General features: G+C 40.4%; 1 protein-coding gene and 1 pseudogene across 1 annotated transcript; both read left to right on the forward strand.

The window, feature by feature from the left end:
* The first annotated feature begins 696 nt into the window (after positions 1-696).
* On the forward strand, positions 697-1,829 carry LOC138107059 (kinesin-like protein KIF11 pseudogene; annotated as a pseudogene).
* Positions 1,830-15,787: 13,958 nt separating this feature from the next.
* NDUFAF4 (NADH:ubiquinone oxidoreductase complex assembly factor 4) lies at positions 15,788-19,991 on the forward strand. The gene is made up of 3 exons (XM_069011116.1): positions 15,788-16,621; positions 17,421-17,518; positions 19,662-19,991. The coding sequence occupies exons 1-3, from the start codon at positions 16,333-16,335 to the stop codon at positions 19,974-19,976; spliced, it is 702 nt and encodes a 233-aa protein (XP_068867217.1). The 5' UTR covers positions 15,788-16,332; the 3' UTR covers positions 19,977-19,991.
* Positions 19,992-22,500: the final 2,509 nt, after the last annotated feature.

Here is a 22,500-nt window from a genome sequence, read left to right on the forward strand (position 1 = left end):
GAAAACAGTAGATCCCAAAAATCTCTGCCTCCCTCTCCAACATACCTCCATATTAAATTTTACATGCATGCCACATCAGAGGAGTTCAAGTCTTTTTCAGATAACAATTCCTTAAGACTTTTCAGCATGTGGGCCTTCAGTTAAGCCTACTGACAGATGAGTTGTATGTTGTCAGGTGTTTGTAAAAGGTATCTAGAAATACCCCAATTCCTCATCTGCAGAGCAGACAGTAACAACTGGAAAGTTAGCTCAGAAGGTGCATCAGATGCAGTATATGGAGTGTTTTGGGTAATAATGCAAAGCTTCCCAAAGTCAAGGGTCAAGCTGCTCGGTGCTTATGCAGTGCAATAACAGGCAGAAGCCCATGTTTGTTCCAAAACACAGGCATAAAGACAAAGCCAGTGCTTCACTAGAACCAGTTAAGTCATGTGCAACACAAAACTGTTATGACTATAGTACCTTTCTTTGTCCAAGTGGGTTTTGAATGTCTCCAGAGAGGGATACTGCATGACTTCCCTAGGCAGCCTGTTACAGGGCTCTGCCACCTTCAATGTAAAGAAGTTCTTCCTCATGTTGAGGTGGAACTTCTTGTGTTGTGGTTTATGGTCACTGCTCCTCATCCTGTTGCTGGACACCACTGAAAGGAGTCTGGCAATACATCATATCAACTATTAGAAAAAGTCACAGAGATTGACAATGATTTTTATTCTTCTTTTTGTAAAAGTCTCTCTTCTTAAAATACATAAGGAAGGGCTTTTTCATCTTCTGAATCCAATTCACAGCACTAGAGAAAGACTGCAGATGTTCAATGATCCCATATACAAGACAGGTGTAAATGTGAAAGGCTCAGAAGAAATACCTGAACACAACAAAAATGAAGCCTACCAAATACTGGAAAAAGGTGCAGCAAAAAGAACTATTACAGCTACTTACATGAATTCATATTCCAGTTGATCCTACTGTTTTTCCTTGACCATTCATATGAAAGTGATTCAAGCAGATGGACAAGAGCTTGTTAGAACTGGGAATACAAACTTGCATGAGGTAAGAACACTTCAGTTTGGGGCAGTTGATAAAAGAGTTTATGAAGCTGGAAATACCAAGTCATCTATTCTGATCCATGAAAGAGTTATTGCTGCTCTTGTGGAAGAAGACACAGGGCATCCTAAGAGGATCCTTCAAGACTTTTGTAGAACACAGAACATCAATAATAGCCACAGTTTCTCCCACATCTATAAATCCCAAGGGAAAACAGAGTACAGTGAAGTATGGTCACAGAGCAAAGAATGTGATGAAACCTTAAGTTAACCAGCAGCTGCCTAAGGAAGATACTGAAGAGATTAAGCACCTAAAAGGAGACCTCACTGCTGCACAAGAGTAAAATGGAATCTATATTTTCATTGAAAATTCATGTAGCCCTTAAAGGAAAGCTGACAGTTTGGGAAGAACGAGTATATTGAGATAATGAGCACCACAGAAAAAGTAACGAAAACAATCACTAAACCATTCACAATCAATAAAAGCAATGAAACAATGAAAACATCTGCAATTCAAGGAGAAATAACTGAAAAGAAGCACAGACAGATTGGCAAGAAACCAAGATTACTCTAGCTGAGAAAGAATATATGGTTTCAGTTCCGAATACACAAAAATTTCATGGCACAGCTAGCCATTTGGTCAGTACTGTTAATATAGATGATGTGTCTGTGCAAAACTGTTATCATAAGAAAGCTGTTGATCAACACAATCCTATTATCCAAATAAATTTGCAGGAGAAATTAATGTTCTGGTCAATAAAGTACAAGAATCAGTTAGTGAGAACTGTCTGAAGCAGCAACAGATGTTGACATCTTATACATATTTTATAGGTGTCCTCCTATCTATCAGTTGTTCAGCAGATAATGTATTTGCATTAGTTGTATCAGGGTCTTTCACCTCTGTTAAAAAATTGCTGACCACTGAATTTTCTCAAGTGTCTGAAAATGTGTTACAAAATATGACTGTGCCATTTGCTAGTAAAGCTGAGCCATTCAAGTTGACTGAGAAGCAAATATCTGGATCAGGAGGAGCATTAAATATCTTGACAGCAATGGTAGAAATTGTCCTGGAACTAACCTGTTTGTTTCAGAACAACATAAGGAAATTTTCTGGTTGATGAGATGGAGGGCCATGAAAAACAATTAGTATCTTCTTAGGAGATATCTGTCTCACTCTGAAAAAAATTACAGAAACAGCCAATGTTTTTTTCACAGGTGCAAAGTGCTGTGGGAATTTAAGAGAAGTGGAAATGGAAGTGTACATGCAAAGAATGCAAATGAATTAGAGTCCTCACTATAAAGCTAGCTGGACCTGTTGGCACAGGAGATGCAGAAGAACTTAGCTTGTATACTGTCAAAAAATGCAAGTTGGAAGACTACCATCATTGCTGGGCAAGAAAATGTGTATCTGGAAACTATTGACCTAGCAAGCAGTAAAACTTCTGCTTCAAAACAAATTTATCGCATCTCTGGATAATTTCTTTCAAAAGCTCAAGGACATAAATGGTGGTTTATGGCCATATGTTTCATGGACATAAAAGAAGATGCTGTTGTAATCCATAGTCTGTTCTTAGCAATCTAAAAAAGGCACCTCAGGACACTGGTAAATGGAGGGAATTTAAAATTGCTCAGATAGTCAACTTTATGGATCAGTAACAGTCCTTCAGCAACAAGAAACAGCAGCTTCAGTGCTTCCAGCAGGGAACAGAAGGTTTATGAGTGAGAGCCATATTTTTTACTGGATATTTTGTTCTGCATTAAGGTTGCAGTAGATGCGGTTTGGAACTACTGCACTGTAAGAACACATCCTACAATACATTTTATTATACGCATATCAAGAATACAAATAGTTGTGTTCAAAGATCCTTGACATACTGCTGGAACTAAAACAAACTAATTGCCAATTTTAAAAGCATTGGAATTCACCCATAAGAGCTACAAACCAATGGCCTATGTTGACCTTAAAAAAGGAAAGAGTATGTCATAGTGCTGCCAGCCAAGTCCAGGGTCTCCACACCCATGGTCTCATTTAGAGGCCTGCCTGAATGACTCCTAAAAAAAGGATCTTCTTATCAATTTCCAGTTTGTGCTCACTAAAAGCCAGTCAATAAGTAAGAACTTATTCACAGCATGGAATTGTCCTATAGCTATTGAAAGCTAGACAGCAAGCAATTCTGTGTAACGGGGAGATGCAATGGATTTATATATTATATACAACAACTCTCAAGAACAACAGTAAATTATGACTTGCAGCATTTACCATTAAAGAGATAGAAAAATTATCCTTAAGTAAAAGCTTGTCACGCTCTTTTACTCTCTCTCTCTCAAAGCTCATATTGCCACAAATATACTCCCTTATATATTTTTTAGAAGACTGACTTCAGAGATTGGCATCAGTGTAATTTCTTTATCACTGCAACATATGGCAGTCTTCCCTGCTGCCAAAACATGGCCGTGTTTCAGCCTCAGGGTACAGCTGGCTTGAACTTAAAACTGAGACTGCTTTCAAACATAAATACAGAATTTTGTGTTACCCCTTCAGACACTATGAAGAAAAGTAAATTAAAATTTCTGTTGCTGGAACCTCCATGAATACTACAGTGCCTCATGGTTCCAGCCACACCAGGAAGCATTTTTTCCTCCTAGTTTTCAGATAACATCTAAAATGATTAACAGTCACTGTATCAGGATCATGTATCACTCAACTTTCCATACTGAACACTTATGCAGTTCAGATTCCCGTATGGTTTGCAAGAGTCTCATCTTATGGTGATTTATGATGAATTCTCCACACAGGCACAAGTTACAGCAATCTCTGATCATGTGCAATCAGTGTTTGTGTAAACCTTCTGTTCAGAGGTTTTTTACTACTCATCTGTACTTAACCCATCAATTAGTCTTACAGTGCTCTTCGTAATTTGCAAAGCTGAATGTAAACCTGCTGTACTGGTGGTGCATGTTATCTCAACGTTCTGAAAATTAACCAGATAAACACAGGCAATTCCTAATTGTGTCTGAAAGTATACCCAGCACCACTATTTTGATTAAAAACATGAAAACATCAAACACTACATTATGTTCTGAGCAGTTCTCTCAGCTGAGCATTTTCCAGGTTACATGTCAGTACCACAAACATCTAAAAGAAACAAACAGAATAAAAGTCCAACATTAAAAAAGGAAGAAAATGTAGTATCTGCAATCCCACCCTCTATTTTCATTGCAACTGGAGCTAGAAGAAAACCCCGAAGTGCCTCGGGTTTTCTGCTGGTTGGTGGAGCTGACAAATACAAACTACATGAGAGCACCTGCATAAAAGAAGCCCAGTGGGCAAAAGAAAATTAAAACACGTAAGGGAGTAACTATTCCCTTCTCAGTAGAAGCTATATAAATAGTAGTGTTAGCTGTAACATTGAAGTTGTCTAGGTTATTGCTTTGACCTGGTTCTTTCATTTGGAACACATTTAGTCACATGAGGTGACATCCCCTATCGAAGGAAAGAAACTTCCTGACAGGTAGGGTGTGTAAGGTCCTGCTCAAACCTTGCAATACTTCTTCTGCTATGTATGTTGTTCTGAATAGAGCCCTGGATGCAGCCCTTAACATTTACAGAAAGGGAAAAAGGAAGTGGAGGTTGGACAATAAACTAAAAAAACAGTTCTCCAAGCAACCTTATAGTACTTTTGGTAGGTAAATTGCTGGCCACTGAATGTTAACAATTTTCTTATTCCTCCATCTCCCTTTCCTAGATCCCCCCTACACCCAATGAACAGTTGAGCATGGCTCAGCCTGAAGCTGGTTTAAACAAAATCATTCTCAACTTCTAAACTGTTGAAATCAAAATAGTCTGGCACATTAGATGTGATACTCCACAGCTTTTATTTCTGTGAAGTAGGAGGTGTATTTCTAACATCAAGGAAACATATTTTACTGTCAGTACTCTGAAAATGTAGCTGCTTCATTCAGCATGTGGCTGCAGCAAAAGCATCAGGCTGGAGGCTCTGATGTATGAAAACCTCTGATCAGATGAAAGGGATCATGACATGGCTGGCAAAGGAAGAGTAAGGATAAAACCTGGGGTCAGGAAGAGGGAGAAAGACCATGCACTCCTGCAGTGCTTTTTACACTGTGATAGATGAGCTTGTATATGTAATGCTTTATGGAGCCTGTTGTAAGCCTTGGTACTGTCACTCTGATAACAAAAGCGTAGACCTTTGTGTAGAGCACTCTGCAGGTCTTTGTTTTCAAAACCAGTGAGTTTTTTCTTCCTTTTTTAATGTTGGACTTTTATTCTGTTTGTATAACAGTGTCTTTAGATTACTCTTCCTTCAGCCTTTTCTTACATTCAGGTCCTTTCTGCAAAGGAAAGTAGCATGGGGATACTGAAGATCTGACAGAATGACTGAATGTTTGCTTCACTCTTAATTCTGGGGCAATTAGACAATCAGTCATCCCCCTCATAACAGGGAGGATTCAGGTGTTAGAAACCTGCAGGGAGAGGGAGAGCCCATAAAAGTAATTTATTGAGCTTAGTCTGTCTGCAGAACCAAAGGATTTTCTATCATTCCTTCCACAACTACAGCTGGCACAGCTGACCTCACTGTGCTAACTATGCAGAGCAGCAACTCCTTCCTCACGCAGTTAAAAAAAAAAGTTAACTGTTTAATCATAAAGCTCTCCCAGTTTCTAACCTCTGAAGACGAAAAGAGTAAGAAGAGCCAGTGGGTACACAATGGAAACACAGCATGGGACAGCGAGCATGTGTAGTCTTCCTCTACCTGGGACTATCCACTTTCCAGGCACCATCTCGAGAATAGCTGATTCCATATCTGGTCAAGGACTTCCAGCATTTCCCCATGCAAAAGCACCTGCAGAAATCAGTTATCATAGGCTGCTACACCCAGCACTCACAGTTTGAGGCTTGCTACCTTTTAGGTTGTTTCAGCATATGCTACCAGCCTCTCATTCCTTCTCAGTATGTGTTCTAACAGTTCTCTGTGGTTTTTAGGGCATTATTGAAGGTTCTGTATGGCTTCATGTTGTCAGAGCATGAATTCATAGACAGTGTTAGGAAGAACTAGGTAGATATCCAAAATAACGATGTTCTGTAGATACCAGTGATACAAGGTCACAGCTTACTCCAGCTCCTCAGTGTCTGAACTAAGACCCCTGCACCTTTGTCAGGATTTGCGCACTGGAAACAGAAGATATTCTACTCAACATATTCACAGAATAGAGGAGTCCACTCACAGTGGTGCTTGGGCAATATGGAAACCTTAGTTTCTAAAAGCCTGTTATTTTCATGTGCATGACTGGTGCTGTTAAATCAGTGAAGGAAGAACTTTCTTAGTCACACTGGCAGAATAGTAACTCTACTTATTCAGACCAAAGGTTCACCTAACACAGTGTAAATGAACCCTGACAGGCTGACATTCCAATGTTTAACTCCTTAGTTAAGGAACAGTAGAAATATGGAATAGACAGTTTCCTAAAAGAAATCTGTTTTTTCAAATAGGATGGAATCTTTAATCAATCATATAACTGATGATAGAACGTGCAAGTTCCACATGTATGCAAACTTGCTTATTTTGAATATCAAAAAAATACCAGTAGAGATAAGGAGCATGCTTGTTTTAATTTATATCTTTTTGTCCATGTTTGCCAGAAGGTATGTTATGTCTTTTTCCATTCTTGATATTAACTAGCCAAGGAAGTATCTGAATACTGCAAAAGCCACTCTAACATATCTCTGCATAGTTGCTCAACAAATGAGAGACTGAGACAAAGTTCTCTGAAGGGTCTGTGCTTGATTTCTCAAAATTTTCTTGTACTGGTTAGGCTGCATGCATGGTGGTCTGCAATATCATCATTTGAATCATGATGAAAGACAAGAAATGGTGCTCCATACATCAAATACTAGACAGGCTGGCCATGTAAGCCCAAGACTTGCTCTACCTTCATAAGAGATCAGATTTAGGTGTAATAATTGTTAATCCATCTAGTATATGTGGGAATAGTTCTGTATGTATGTATGTACTTGGAGGTGAATTTCTGTAACTCAATCATTTTTAACAGGCATACTAGTCCAGAGCACAATGTTTCTCTTTTCATCACTATAAAACATCAGAGATGCTAGAACAAAAAAAACCAACCAACCAACCAACCAACCAACCAACCAACAACAGCAACACAACAATAAACCAAAGATTTGACAAAAGAGCAGGACAAAGAGGAAGATCCTTAGCACATTAGTTAGAAGTCCTCTTCTTGTCACTGACAAATTACGAAAGATAAAATCCCTACTTTAGATACCAAAGTCTTGAAACCCCTCAGCCACTTTCTGGATCATGACTGTACTTGAGGAAGACATATGTGCTATGCTTCTTACTCACCCTCTTAAACAAGGGGTATCTGAAAAAAAAATAAAATGAAAGAATAGAAAGCGAGCGGTTTTCTGCACAGGCAGTGGATTGAACTGGCTTACCACGGAGGCAGAGGAGCCCTTCTTACCAAGGGGGCTGAGGGGTGGCTACTGGCAGAAGAAGGATTCTCCTTTAGAGACAATGCACTGTTAGACTGCAGCTTTAAATTGCTTCTGGTAAGCACACAAAAAAGATACTTGAAATTAACTTCAGGATGATGGATTCCACTCTGGGAACCAGGCACTTGTCTGCTTATATAGACAGAAAAGTCATAATGGTGCAGGAGACACTAAAAGGCTGCAACTTACTTTCATGAGAGGTACCTTTGATTTATGAAAAAGTCTAAATCCTATTTAAGGTTGCTAGGAATGATAGCCTACTTCCATTCCAGCTACAGTCAAATACCCTTCTCTTAAAAATTAATTTTATCCAAAACAACTGAAGTCACTGCTCAAATTATTCACCAGAATGAGAGACCTGGAGTGGAAGTTGAATAATCTGGTCTGAAATCAGGAGGACTGAAAATTGTCTGGGGAGTCACTCTGTAATTTGAGATAAATATACAAAAAGCAGCTTGGAGGGAGACAGGTTATGGAAGTCATTAAATGAAACATCAGGGTTGTGACAGCAAGGGCTATAATGACAACAGCCCCTCCTGCCCACAAAAGCAACAACAGCATACAATTGTGTGTCTGTGTACATGTGTGAGTGAATGTTGCCTGGTGGGGCCTGAGACTGAGCACGGAAACTATCTCCTATTTCCTGCTGTGTCCAGAAAAAAGGGGTTTATGTATACAGTTTGATAGGAACAGAACCCAGATGAGCAAGATGCCTTCAGAGGAGTCGTTGAAGCCATCTTCTGTTTTGCCCAGTGGGAATAACCTGCAAAATCAGAAACACCAGATAAAATGTTAGCATTAAAGCAAATATTATTTCCATTTAACTCCCAGTCTACAGGGGCAATAAAAAAATACATGTATGGTCGCCTCTGGCAAACACACATAATGCATTAATAAAATGCTAAGTTGTAAAAAGTATCAAAATTTAAACCTTTCAGATTTTTCCTATTATTAGGAAACAGGAACACACTTTCACAGTTTTTCATAATTTTTCATAATAGCTTTTAATTACACATTTTCTGACTATACTTTAGCTTTTTACTCTCTATTTTCAATTTATACACTGCACTACAAAAAAAAAAAACAAACCCACACCTTATTTATGCCTCAGAAAGACAAAACATCTGAAAAAAATATTTAATTTTAGCAAAAAGTGTAACTGCTGTTTTAAAAATTGCAGTGTTACTTTCCACTCCATTTTCTAACCTATCTTAGGATATTGTGGAAGAGCCTGAAATACATGTGAATCAATAGAAAGAACAAAAGGCAATGGTCGACATCATCCATTCATTAAAAAGAGAAAAATATATCTTGCTTTGTTACTGGGAGCTGCAACAGCTAGTGGGATCACTGGTATGTGCATTTCAGCACTTGAAGAGAGAGAGGACAGATTCTGAAATCGATATTGTTCTGTCTCCTATGAGAAGAGCCTGTAGTTCTGCTTCTCAACCCCATGCCCAAAACCAGAATATAGTACATCCACACGGGTGTCAGAAAAAAATGAAAACACGTCATTGTTGGAGCAATTAACCACTAGAAGATGACCCATGTTTTCCAAACAGATTAAAGTATTAAACAAGAACAAATAACTTAGCATGTTCCCTCTGACGTCTGAACAAAAAGTGAAAGACTGCAGAAGCAGCTTGCAGAATTCTAAAAATCTCAATTGTTCTTGGGGTGAGAGGTGAATTTCCCCATGCTGCAAAGAGAGATGCCCTGCAGGGATTATTTCTACAGGCTGACAAGAGATTTTACACCAGGACGAAACTGGCCCATGTCACAATCCATTGATGAGTCTGGCAGCACTTCTGACAAGAGGCTTTGCTGCCGTAATTCAGACAGGCCATCAACAGACATTTCCTCTGGAGTAACTGAGTGTACTGAATTATTTAAAGTCTGTCATCCACAGGCTGAGACCTGCTACTTGTAGGTACAGCAGGGAACCTCATCTCCTGGCAGCTCTTAGATGCTGAGACCCAGTCGCACAGAAAGGTGCTCAGAGGGATTTTTTTAACTAACTTCTACCAATTTTGTGCATGTGAAATTTATCATTTGTTATCACTTATCATTATACCCTGCAGAGAACTCCTTAATTCATATTAGAACAATGTGAGTCACCCTGACAAACTGTTCATTGACTAAAGGAAACTTGACCATTTTCAGCATTTTCTAGCCCAAAAAAGTATAATAGTACCTATACAGTTCCTGAACTAATGCTTAAGAACACTGGTTTTATATTCTATTATGTATACAGGAAAGTGTGGTAGCTTCATCAGGATCCCAGAGACATCTTACATAAAGAAAGAGCTCTGTCTTCAAGGAGTCTCAGTAAGTCTGCATTAAAATGCTGGAGCTTTGAAGCTTAATCATGCCCTTATTATACAACCTAAAAATGAACTTTTAGTACATAGAGGCAGTACTTTAAATATTTGGGGACCTCTTTAATGGTCTATTTTAGTAGCCCCCAGAGCAACCCAACACTTGCATATTTAACCACTGTATCTCTCTATATGATTAGTAAATGTAACTGTTCAAAATACATCTGCGTCCCACATGCTGCCCCGAGATTTTTGATGCTGTGGAAAGAAGAGGCACACAAAAGGGCTCTCTAACTTCAGTAATTATTTCCACTTGAACTCTAATACTGGTAGCCATGTGTTGGTATCATTGAAACCTTTTCTTCTTTCTTTAATGCATTCTCTGTCAGCACAATTTGGATATGTAATCACTCAGGTAAATGGTGATACATACAAATGAAAATGCTCAGAAGACCTGTAGGAAGAATGTAATTTATTTTCTGTATTAGTGTACATAAAGTATAGTATCAGGGAATGATGCAAAATTAACTGAAAAAATCCAGCACTTGTCTCAACTATATCCTTCTCTGTGACATACGTTTAGGGATACTGCATTAGGTGTAGACCAAATCCTTTGTAGTGAACATTATTCCTGTTACAACACTGTGCTACATAATCCATACTGGTATATTCCTAAATCAAATAAAACATAATATTTTATGGTAAATGAAGCAAGTAGATAATAAATCTATTTTGCCCTGATCATCAATATGTCTAAAACTGTGTCTCTATTTAAGGGCTTCCACAGGGTATTTCACAGTAAGACATAAAACAAACAAACCCCATGAAGTAGACAGAACATAGTTATGAAGAATCTTCCCTCGTGAATTTTTTTCCTGACCCTCACTGAATTACACTCCAAATTCTAAGAATTTTTGATTCATTTAAAATGCAGATTTTTGTATAGAGCTTTGGATTCTTTCCCACTATTTTCATTCCTATTTATCCTACTCCGGATAAATGTTATTGAAGTCAACAGGATTTTATCTGTTTTATATGCTTTAAGGTCAATTACTACACAGTTGCTACTTAGAGTTTAGAATAAAGTTATTTCAACCAGAAATTTAAGAAAAAATTGTTTGAATCAGCAAGACTTTAATATTGTAACTCTACTGGTGACTGCATGCAATCTTAGAATATTCATTTGTTTGTTGGACTAGATAAATGAATTGGATATATTTCTCTAATCACGTTCTGTTGTTTATCTTTTGGTAATGCAATATTGCACATTCATCTTTACTTCAAGGCTTTTAATTAAAGGTTGTAAGTTGTAACCCTATGGTCACATTTTCTTTGCTCTGCAGTCTGGCAGCTTCCCCTAATAGACTCCTCTTCCAGCATTAGTGTAGATCCATTTGCTTTTTGGAAATTAGAGGACTTGAAATGGCTTGTGGAATCAGCCAGGAAAGTTGTGTAATCTCACTATGGTATTCCTTGAATATCTGCAAAGAATCCTCTGTGTGTGCCAGGCAGATTTTTAGCTACTGTGTCTAAAAGAATACAGTAGGACATGGACTCAAATGCTACTTAACCAGCATAACACTGATTAAGACACTGAGCTATTAAACCACACTGTAACTTCTCCAGCTTCTTAAGATCTATATATAACCCTTCTTTAAGACAGAGATATATATAAAATGGTTTTAGAAGTGTTCACTGAGGTCATTTTGGATTTCCTATTCTGCACAAAATTTGGCTCCTCATAGGTAAATAAAACAGACTTCAGTTTTTCATGTAATTCACACCTGCAAATACACAGTTTGCAAATTGCAGAAGGATGCAATTCAAGTGTAAAAGGAATAAATACAAATGGTTCTGCATCTACTTATAAAAGCATGGCAAATCAATCCCTTGATACATCAAGTCACAGATAATAGAACTAAATTATAAAGTTATGTATACAAAATGCATCACACCTGTATAAATAGTTATGCCATCATAAATTAAAACCATATAGAGAGAATAGAAATATCCTTTGGGGATGGAAAATTATTACATTATTGTAGAAGAGCATCTTGCCAGCACACATAGGTTATACATTTGTTATTTTTACGTGTTATATTTCATGAAAGAAACTCCAGCAGATAGCTAATATTCTGAATCCATTCACCAGCTATCTCCTGGACTATCAGACAGCTACTGCAGTGGCAGTGCAGTAAAATCATGGCTACTGTAACTGCCTCAAATCAGTACAAAGGATGTTTTTTGTCTTGGGCCATGTTAGAGCACCAACAAAGCCAGCCCAAGATGAGCCAGCCACCTCTCCATTCCACCCAGTCTCTTCCCACTGCTGGTTCACCTCCCCCTCATTGGAGCTGGTACAGTTGTTTCTGTCACTGCTGGAGGAAAACAATCTGGCAGCAAAGTGAAAACTCTCACAAGCAAACCAACCAACCAACCTGGCAGCAATACCACTTCAAGGTATTTGCACTCCTCCTGTCATATGCCTTTTGTTTCTCCTCTTGTGTTTCCAGGAGCTTGCTGTGGGAACAGTGAAATCATCAGTGATTGATACAGCTTAGAAAAGTTAAGGGAGCTCTTCTCTTTCTTAAATCAGACCATCTATGCAATGTTGTTTGCTCTGGAGGCGTTCCTACATCCTCACTCTGGCAAGAGGGAAGAACTGAAGTCAGGGTTACAAGAAATAATAAGGCTGACCATTGTCTCAGCTAGTATTGCCACTGAGAAGAGAGCATGGGGTACTGAATCCTATGAGTAAAAATGAAGTAAAAAGGCATGTGTAACTGATGAAATTAATTAATTCCAGTACCAGGCTGCCTCATTCTCAAATATGCTGGCTCCTACTGTGCATTTCCAACTCAAAGTAAACTGCTTATTGAGATACAACAATCAGACAAGAAAAATATTGAAGATTATGTCAGGTATGTCAAGCCACAGTCAATCAGGAGAATTTAAATGCAATGTCTTTGAAATTAGTACTATCTGACAAGAAGCTAGTGATCTGTCTGGCCTGGTGTGTGAGCCTGCAACACTGAGCTTGCTGCACTTGCCATAAACTTCATCCACATAAGGACTTGACAAAAACTCCTTTACATAAAGCACTGCAGCCACCTAGCCTTGAAAATATGCAAGTGTTCAGGAACACTCTGATCACAGACTGGAATTAAGCAAAATCCTTCAATGTAGATCATTCTGTAGATACTTCAGAAGCCAGTAAATGATGGATCAGTTGAAACCAGTAACAGAGAAACAAACCAGATTAAGCAACAGAACGACCAAAAATCACTGAAAGGCAAAAGTGATTCATCAGTAAGTCCATCTCTCTTGAGTTCACCTTTACAAAGTTGCAGGACAGTCATTTTTACTTGGCTCATAATCAATTCTTGCTAATTCTGTGTTCTCTGGTTCTGCCTAACACTGATGAGATAAGGAACAAAAGGATCAATGCTCTCATTGTGTTTACTGGTAAACCAGTAATCAGGATAGAGGCCTCAACTCCCTGAATCCTAATGATATATGAATTTGCTTAAGTATCCATTTAGACTGACATCAATTATGAACAAGCAACAACAAAAAGATGAGAAGAGAAAAACAGTGTCAGTGGTAGAAAATGTGGACAGAATAAAATATAAACCTGTACTGCTGCTGTATTAGGGCATTCCTAATTTTCTTCTGTGGTCGACTGCTGTGCCATTCCCAGACCACAAATCACGAAGCAAACCTCACTTGCCTCCTCTCTAAGATTCTCTAGCTGGGCACCTGTTACCAAAAAAAGACTCTTATTTCACTGAGATTACCTGCCCATCTGGACTTACACTCTGATTCCTGATCTTCTGAGTAGTGAAGACAGCAAAGAAACCTTAGTAGTACCACACAGTAACACAAGTTAATGACAAGACACTCCTCCCTTCTCTAAAGGGAATTTTCAACAGGTCAATCAGACTTTTGATGCTAGTTAACTATCAAAATTAATTTCTCATTTTCCACTCAGCTACAGAACTAGCTGAGAAAGAAAAAAATACACACAACATCTAATCAAAACTGGGATGAAAAACCAAAAAGATTCAAAGAACAGTCACAAATGTACTTTTTATTTTCCAGGTGCACAGCAGCTTTAGAAATGTCTCTCCTAAGAGGTATGAAAGGATAAAAAGGAGATCTAGTGTGGCAGCCCATGGCACACGTATATCATGCGAGTTACAGTATTTTTCTCTGATGTGTTTGGTGCTGCCCAGCATTGAGAACAGGCTGCTGGTGTATATGAACTCAGCTGGATAGCCTGTGTTCTTCTCATGGGCTGTTTTGTTATGTTATTTTTAAATTACTTGGAAAAATTCAGAGTCCTAGTTCAATAAAAATGCATCCCATTTGAAACTCTATCTAAGCTGAATACACATACATTCATTTTTTAATCATCCCACTTGCAGATGCTTTATATGACAAAAAAAAATCCAACCTCTTGATTATTTATATTTAATATCAACATGGTCACATTGGTAAAATACCAAATTATTAAAAATATATATATTTTTTCAATCTCAGTTCTTTTGCTTGGTACAGTCTAAGAATAAAAATCTTGTACTTTTGGTGTGTCTTTATACCTGAAAAGAACAGCTTTGTTCCATCCTCAGTGGTAGGAAGTGACAGGCAGAGCATGACATCACTCTTTATTTTTAACTGACTGATTTCTGGTGAATTTATTTTGCTGTCAGTAAATATTATAGCAGTGTTAATCACATTCAGGCTTTACGAAGACAGAAGCCCTGCGCCGAGTTTGATCCCAGAAGCTGGGAGTTCTTAGCTTTTGAAGGAGAAACTTTGTTTCCAAATTTGGCACAATGGCTGATCTGCAGACAGATCAATAGGGATACGTCTCAGAGAAATGCTGAAGTACCTATAAAAGGTACTTTTACAAGTACCAAAGGCTACAACCACCAAAGGCATCCATGTGGATTTTTCCATTATAGCCACACAGACAGACTCACCACTTACAAAAGTATCAAATCCTGGACTCAAGAACACAGGTTTAGTCAGCAAGTAGTTGACTATAGATGATTAAATAAACTTGTCACCGGTCTGACTTCAGCAGATTTTAACAGCTTCCTATTATCACTATATCACTTGTCTTCTTAATTCATTTGCATGCAATGTCTAAAGTAAGACAGGGTCAGGAAGCTTATAACCAGAGAACAAAAACATGTTTCTATCATCCTACAGACTACGAGAGCCTTTAAAATAAACAAGTGGAGAAAATGGACCTTCCTGATTCCCAAAGACAGCAGAAATCCAGCACAAACCATGCTTATGTTGCCTTGTCTCCATTGTCTGTCTAAATCTATTTGACTTCTCTCTAAGGAAAACAGTCATTCTTTAATCCAGCATTAAATGTAGCCCTGATAACTATCACATCGTAATTGTTACTACTAAATAAAGCTACTAGTAGAAGATCAAGTTCTGAAACCCCAAGTTTTGCATACCCACAATAGTAAGAACAACTAGATAGATGCAAGGGCAGAAAAAAAGATGTTTCCCACATTAAAACAAAACACCCCCCCCCCCCACCACCACCAAAAAAAAAAAAAAAACACAAGAAGAAGTCTGGTCTTTTTTCTGCCCTGCATTAACACTCCCACTCCAGGTCACTTCATTCAGGCAACTACTATGCACTAACTAGCAGCCCAGAAGGCACTAAGAGTCTGCAAACAGCATATAGACAATTTCAAACCATAAGGGAATTATTTATCGACTAATTCACACAGCAGCTGAGATTGAAGTGTCAATGATCTCTGTTGGTTACAAACACCTTATCAGCAGTCATGGTTGAATAAAGTAGTCAACCATCAGGCTTTATCGCTTTTTGCATCAGGCCAATAGCTCTTACTCTTGTTCTTCCTACCTTCCTTTCTCTGAGGATTCTGTATATTTTCACACTTTGCTTCTCGAATCTACGAACTGATGATTCCATCTCAGCAATTTAGATTCTGTCTACAATTTTACCTTTCTTATCATGCATGGCTCAAGGCCTCCTCAGTATTTCCTCACAAGTAGTTTTTGCTATTTTTTGCAAAGTCAGAAGAAAGGTTATTTGCTTGCGCTGAAAAAGAGGGTCTGCACCCTGAAAGCATTGTGCAGCCTACAAATTCTCAACAGTACGGGAGAAATAAATGTCCCTCCCTGCAGTTTGGAGCCGCGCCTATCCCCGCCGATAAAACAGTGGCGACAGTCACGACATGACGTGTCCCGGGGCTCACGCCAGCCACCACGGCTCAAAAGGAAATTCTGGGGCAGCCCGCGGCTTTGAGAGCATTCCCAACGGGACCCGCCCGATGCGGGGGCTCCGGTCACGCACGCGTTTAGAAAAGCCACGGCACGACCAACGCCGCCCCGGGCCAGCGTCGGAGGCAGCGCCGAGGGCAAGGAGAAAGCAACGCCGGGGCGTATGAAGTGCAAAGAGAACCGCCTTGTCCGTAGTTCTCATTCGCTTGTTTGTTTGTTTGTTTTCCTGCGCTACTCGGCCGATTTCCTTCCGGTGCATTCGCCGGCGCGGCGCATCAACCCGTGTCGCGGCCTGCCCCGTGCGCAGGCGCGGCTGGCGGCGGCGATGGGCGGGCGGGTGACCCGCGTGTTCCGGAATTTTAACGTGGAGAACCGGGCCCGCCGCGAGATCAGCAAGGAGAAGCCCACGCCCGCGCCGCGGCACCCCACCGCCCGACCGGACGCCATGGCCGGTGAGTGCCGGCCTCGCCTGCCCGCGGGACGACCCCGGCGGTGGGGGCGGCCTCTGTGGGCCCGGCGCGGGGCCGTGGCGCGGGCAGAGGAGGGGCAGGGGGTGCCGGCTGCGGGGCGAGGGGCGGCGGCGGCGAAGCCGCGGCGGCCTCGGTGCGGGGCCACTGACATTGAGAGCGGGGCTGGGCGCGCGGGGCATGCCGGGAGCCGCGGCGGCGGCGGCGATGGGGCGGCTGTGGGACGGTTCGCGGGGTTGGGGGGGGGGTCCCAGCGGGAAGCAGCGTGAGGGAGGTGATGGAGGTGGCCTGTCGGGGCTCCGTGATGAGGGCGGGGGCTGGGGGCAGTTAATGGTGCGGTTGGTGGAGGCTGTTGCTGGGACGGTCGCAGCGGGCGGTCGGTGCAGGTGGTTGATGGGGACAGGAGCTGGGGCAGTTGATGGGCGGTGAGGGGGTGGTTGCTGGGACAGCTGGTGGAGGTGGTGCTGGTGGTTGCTGGGGGCAGTAGCTGGGGTGGCAGTAGGGAGCGGCTGCTGAGGCAGTGCTGCAGTGTACCACAGGCGTGTGCTTCCCGCTGTGCTGTGACAGCTGACTGGCCCAGCCCCACCATGTGAAGTAGTCTCGCTAAGGTCAGGGCTGTGGGAAGAATGACACCTTCCCAAGAGGACACGCTCATTTGCGGGAGCCATGCCGTGCCTCTGGGGAGGCGATGAGCTGGCAGAACTAACAAAAAGGAAACTATTTGACTCAGATCAATCTTTTCTCCTTTTTTTTCCCTCCTTTCCCTTCTTCTCACTGCCTATAGATAACCCAGAGATAAAAGAAGAAGTTCTCAGAAAGGATGATAGGTTCCTCACCTTGCTAAAAGATGTTTATGTGGAGTCCAGAGATCCACCGGTGCGGGTGAGTGCATCTCTCTGTATGAGCAATACCAGCATCAGCTTTGTGGTCTTCAAACTCAGCACAAAGTCTGTGTCAAGAAAAATGCTCTTAGTGCATAAAAGCTACCTTTTTTCATTAGATAAAAGTGGTGGTTTTATTACTCTTCTATACATCAATAGCACTGACTGTGTCTGACCCCGGGTTTTGAACATGTGACAGATTATGATTATACAAGCTTGTAAATGCTGACACAGTCTTCCTTTTTAATACTGAGTTGATCTTATATTGTTTTTCACCTAAATTCCCATTTCTGCTTCCTATGAGGCAGGATAGTTCTCCAGCCTTTTGCAAAGATAAAGGAGTTTGCCAGATGTCATTTGCTGGGTTGTTTGAAAACATTTGGATTGCTGGGGGAGCAGGCATGTGGTAGAGGACAAAGATGTTTACATTTTAATGGAGTCTTTAACTAGTGATGCTAATGTTCTACAGTGCAGAAACTTTTTTTAATCCAGCTCATGAAGTGCCTTAGGTTTTTTTCTACATGATCTTGTGGGTTGTATGGTCATCATTTCCTTATTGCCAGTGGCTGCAATCTTCTAGTTTGAAAGGCAAAGCATACTCTTTTGTAAAATGCAGACCGGGGTTCAGTGTCCTCTTTTCCATCATATTGTGCTATGGCTTGTGTGTTTTACCTGTTGCTTTATTGGACTACTTTATTCCAGCTACTTTATTCAGCAATAAAATTTTTATAGTCATCTAGCAAAACCCCTACATCTCTCTAATTTGCCACTTACATGGTATTCAAGTCTAAAAATATTTAAAATGCAAATAGATTTCTTCAGTTCCTCCCTGAAATTTTCAAGTAATTTCTATCCTTAATTTCCATCACAGGTTAGGGCTCTAATCTTGAAGTGCTGAAGGTTTAATTTCAGTATCTTTCAATATTCATTTATAAGCCTGTCAAGAGAGATTTGAGAAAAAGCCAAAAGTGGAACAAATCTTTGCTTGATTCCATGCCTACTCCGAGGTTGCTGCCACATAAGACTTGCCCTTGTGGTATGTCTGCTTGCAGTTGTTAGAGCTCAGCTGAAATGTAATCACAGAGACTTGTGGGCAAAACAATACAAAAACTTTTTCCCATTCCTGATGTTATCCTGATGACTTTGTGCATTGTATACATGATGCCTACACACCTCTGTGTATGTTTGGGATGTCTGCCTGTGGTAAGTGGGAAAGCACCAGCTCGGGAGTCCTGAAGTGGCAGATTCCCAGAGACAGATGATCTAATTAAGATTTGAAAAATCATTCCTTATCTGAGCACAGATTTAGCACAAAGTAGAAGGAAGACATGGAGTACAGGCCAGACATTCCTTGTAGTTCAGAAACAGACACACAGGTGCTGTAGCATCCACATCAGTTTTCTTAGCATGTGAGTTAATACAGAGTGTCTGATAATCAGTGACTGTGGGCTCTGATTACTATATAAGTACTTTTAAATTTAAGAAAGGTTTAATTATATCCTTTTATTCAGTGTCATTCACGGGTTAAATCTTAATAAAAGGAAATATGTGGAAGTCAAAGCTGGTTTGGAAATTATTTGGAAATACGAAGGGACCTTGGTGAAGAGACTTTGTGTGTCTACATGTTGCAGTAGTCATGGCAATTAAACTCCATACGATGTTGCAACATAGCAGGAAAGCTTGTTCTCTAGACAGAGCAAAAGAAGAAATTTCTTTTAACAGCAAAACTAAAATTTGAAAACAAAAGGAAGGGAAGAGAGGCTACCTGAAATAGTTTTCCAGTGGTATCAGAAGGATACCAATTTGTTGTATGATTTTTTTGTCCCTCCCAATGAATCAGTACCAAATATTAGGTTATCTGCATTTACATTTGGCTACCAGAATCTGTAGTTTGCCTGGTATGAAGGGCTGCCAAGCCAATAAAACACTTAGAGTGCAATGAGTAGGAGTTTCTCAGCATTTGGTTGGGAGTTGACACTGTATATAGAAGGGCTGTGGAAGAAGCTGGGCTGGCTAAGCTTTTAAAAAAAATATGGGGAAAGCTAAAAGGAAACACCAGATTTAGGAAAGAGGTTTAGCTGCTACAGTATGCACAGTAAACAGAACTGCTGTTGAGCTCTTTTTGTTTTCCTTCCCTCAATTAGGTAAAAGATGGAGGTGGTGAACATCTTCCATGTAAACAGGAGGAAAAGAGACTTACAAAATTAGGCCACTTGGAAGCTCTAGATGTTAAGAAAGTTCCCATAGGCAAAATTTCCATTGTGGAGGCTCTGACACTTCTTAATAATCATAAACTTCAACCTCAAATATGGACTGCAGAGAAAATAGCAGCAGAATACAGTCTGGAACTGAAGGAGGTCAACTCTCTTCTGGAATTCTTCATTCCTTTCGCTGTGCAGGAATTTCCTAAAGAAACCAAAAAAGCCATAAAAAGTCATAAACCAAAACAGTTAACATAAAAATACTTGACGAAACCTTGTGTGATCTCACTCGTGTCTTCATTTTACTCTCAAGTATATTCCGTGTCTGAAAATTCAGAGTCGATAACGTGTCATCCAGCAAGGCTGCTTCCTTATGCCATTGAGATGTATTCCAGCAATTCCACTCTATATTGGATGGCTTCAGTGAAATGCAGCAATTACAGTCTGTAAACCAGAATATGACTAATATGTGGTATGAGAGCATGTCACACAATTCTGATTATCCCATTCTAATGTTAAGAGTTCAGTTATAGCATTTTACCTTAACAGATTGCCTTCCTCAGCAGAGACTTCCTGGCCTGCAGCTAAACAGGTGCTCTGTGGGTGTTGGCTCTGTAATTTCATGTTGCACTGTTCTTTCAAGGACTTGCTGTCAAGGTGTGTGTATATAACAAACAGCTGTATTTCTCTTGTATAAGAATGGAATAGTGTTTATACTTTGTAAAGAAGGTTAGCCACAAGAGCAATTCAGCTGTGTCAAACATAAAATAAAAAGAAGGTGAACAGCAAGAAGGCCTCTTTCTGGTGCTGGAACAGCAATGGCTCATACGTAACTCCTCTTTTACTCTATTCTGATTTAGCTTAAATACCTGCACCTCTACAGGTGCTGTTAGTCAGGGAATTTATAGAGTGATGATCTGGCGTAAGTCTCTTGCAGCAGCCCATGGCATCTGCTGTATGAGAGACAGTGCTTCATATTAACAGGTAGCAAGGAAATTCAACTGGATGTACTAATTGGACCCACTAGTAGGACTTCTGTGAATGTTTGCCCATCCTGTTACAACAATCCTTTTTCCCTGTGGAGGCCTTTTCTGATCCAAATGTGGGCTAGATCAGGTCATTTTTACTCACAGCACCTTACTCCCATGCCTCATCTAGGCAGATGACACAAGAGTGACACGAACAGTGAGGTAGCAGTGGTGGATTGTAACCTCAATACTGTGACTGTTCACGTCTTTGTAGGTGAGAAGTTTTGCACTGACGAATAAGCCTGTAGTGCAACATGGTCAGATAAGCTGGGGAGATGGGGCAGCAGATAATCAGAATTGATTTTTAAAAATGCATTATTGGTTGCCTTGCTTCAAAAAACAAACACAAAATCTTTAATTTTATGCTCATCACTAAAGAAGGTGAATTTATTTAAAGGGTATAAGTCAGTACCAGGTTTACAATGTAACTTTCTTTTCAAGAACTTTTCTGCCAAGTCTTTGATTCAGAGTCTGGTAAATGTCTTATCAAGAAGATGATCAGCTTTCTTATTTCACAGCAAGATTCCTTAAACTTCTCTGACCTGTAACATGGCATCTCCAGCAGAGTTTGCCACAGTGTTTATCAAGGTGGTGCTTGATTAATATCTGAAGTACATAACACTGTACCATAGTGGAAGATAACACTATGTGCATTGTATCAAAATTCAAAATTGTTAGTCTTTGGATGTGTGGCTTGTCATTTGTCCTCCAATACAATAGGGTATGGAGCTACACTCTGAAACTAATGCACCTGAATTATGTACCACATTAAGATTTCTTTGCTTTGCACAAAATACTTTGTTTTATAGAACATTGTAGCACAAATACTTTATTGTTTGAGTACTGTTCATCCTAATGTAATATTTAAGATAGCACTCAGAAAACAGCTGTGGAATGCATTTGGTACAGATACTGTTGATATTGAAGATGCTGCAATTTCCTTCAAAATGAATTTTACTTATGGATTGAAGTTGATTAAAATCACACTACACCCAGCACCAGACAACAGCTTAACCATTCCCCCTGGACCACCTTGACGTGTATTTTGGCATCGTCTGTCTGCCTTCATGAAAAGTCTCGTGATGTGGCTGCACCATGACAGTGCCCTGTCTCACTTCATGGTACACTGCTGTGTTGCTTACGCCCTTCAGCAGGCATGTACTTTGGGATGTTTGGTGCTCATCATGTTCAATGCCCCAGCCATACCTTCAGGACAAAATCCTATCCACAAATGTGATGATTGTAAAGCTGTTCCCTGTTTTTGTGGAGCCAGGATCTCTTCCTCAGAATATATTATCCACAGTGGGGAAGCAGATGTCCCACAGCAGAGTTGGTGTAGGGATCCATCTCCCTGCAAGCAGATGAACTTGTGGCCCAGACGACTTCTCTGGAGCAGGGTAGTTCTCTGGCAAGCTGTGTTCATCCCAGGAAAAGGAGATGCAATGCAATTTGTCAGCACAGATTGTTCTGCTGGTCACATGCCCCACCTGCTGGGCAGTGCCAAACCAGCATTACAAAGGTATTGACAATGGTACAGGATCATGTAAAAATTTATACCATAATCAATCCCAGTTATCTGAGGTCTGAATGTTTAGCTTTCACTGTGTCTTCAGACATGGAACATATTAATTGCCCAAAACTCACAAGGGCCAGGAGTATAGATTTTTCCTCTTTACTCTGGTGGGAAAGCCTGTCCCTGATCAAGCTCTCCAATGCTACCATCTTGTCCTGTGTAGGATACTGACCACAGCACA

Source organism: Aphelocoma coerulescens, chromosome 3 (genome assembly GCF_041296385.1).
Source record: "Aphelocoma coerulescens isolate FSJ_1873_10779 chromosome 3, UR_Acoe_1.0, whole genome shotgun sequence".
Lineage (NCBI taxonomy): Eukaryota > Metazoa > Chordata > Aves > Passeriformes > Corvidae > Aphelocoma > Aphelocoma coerulescens.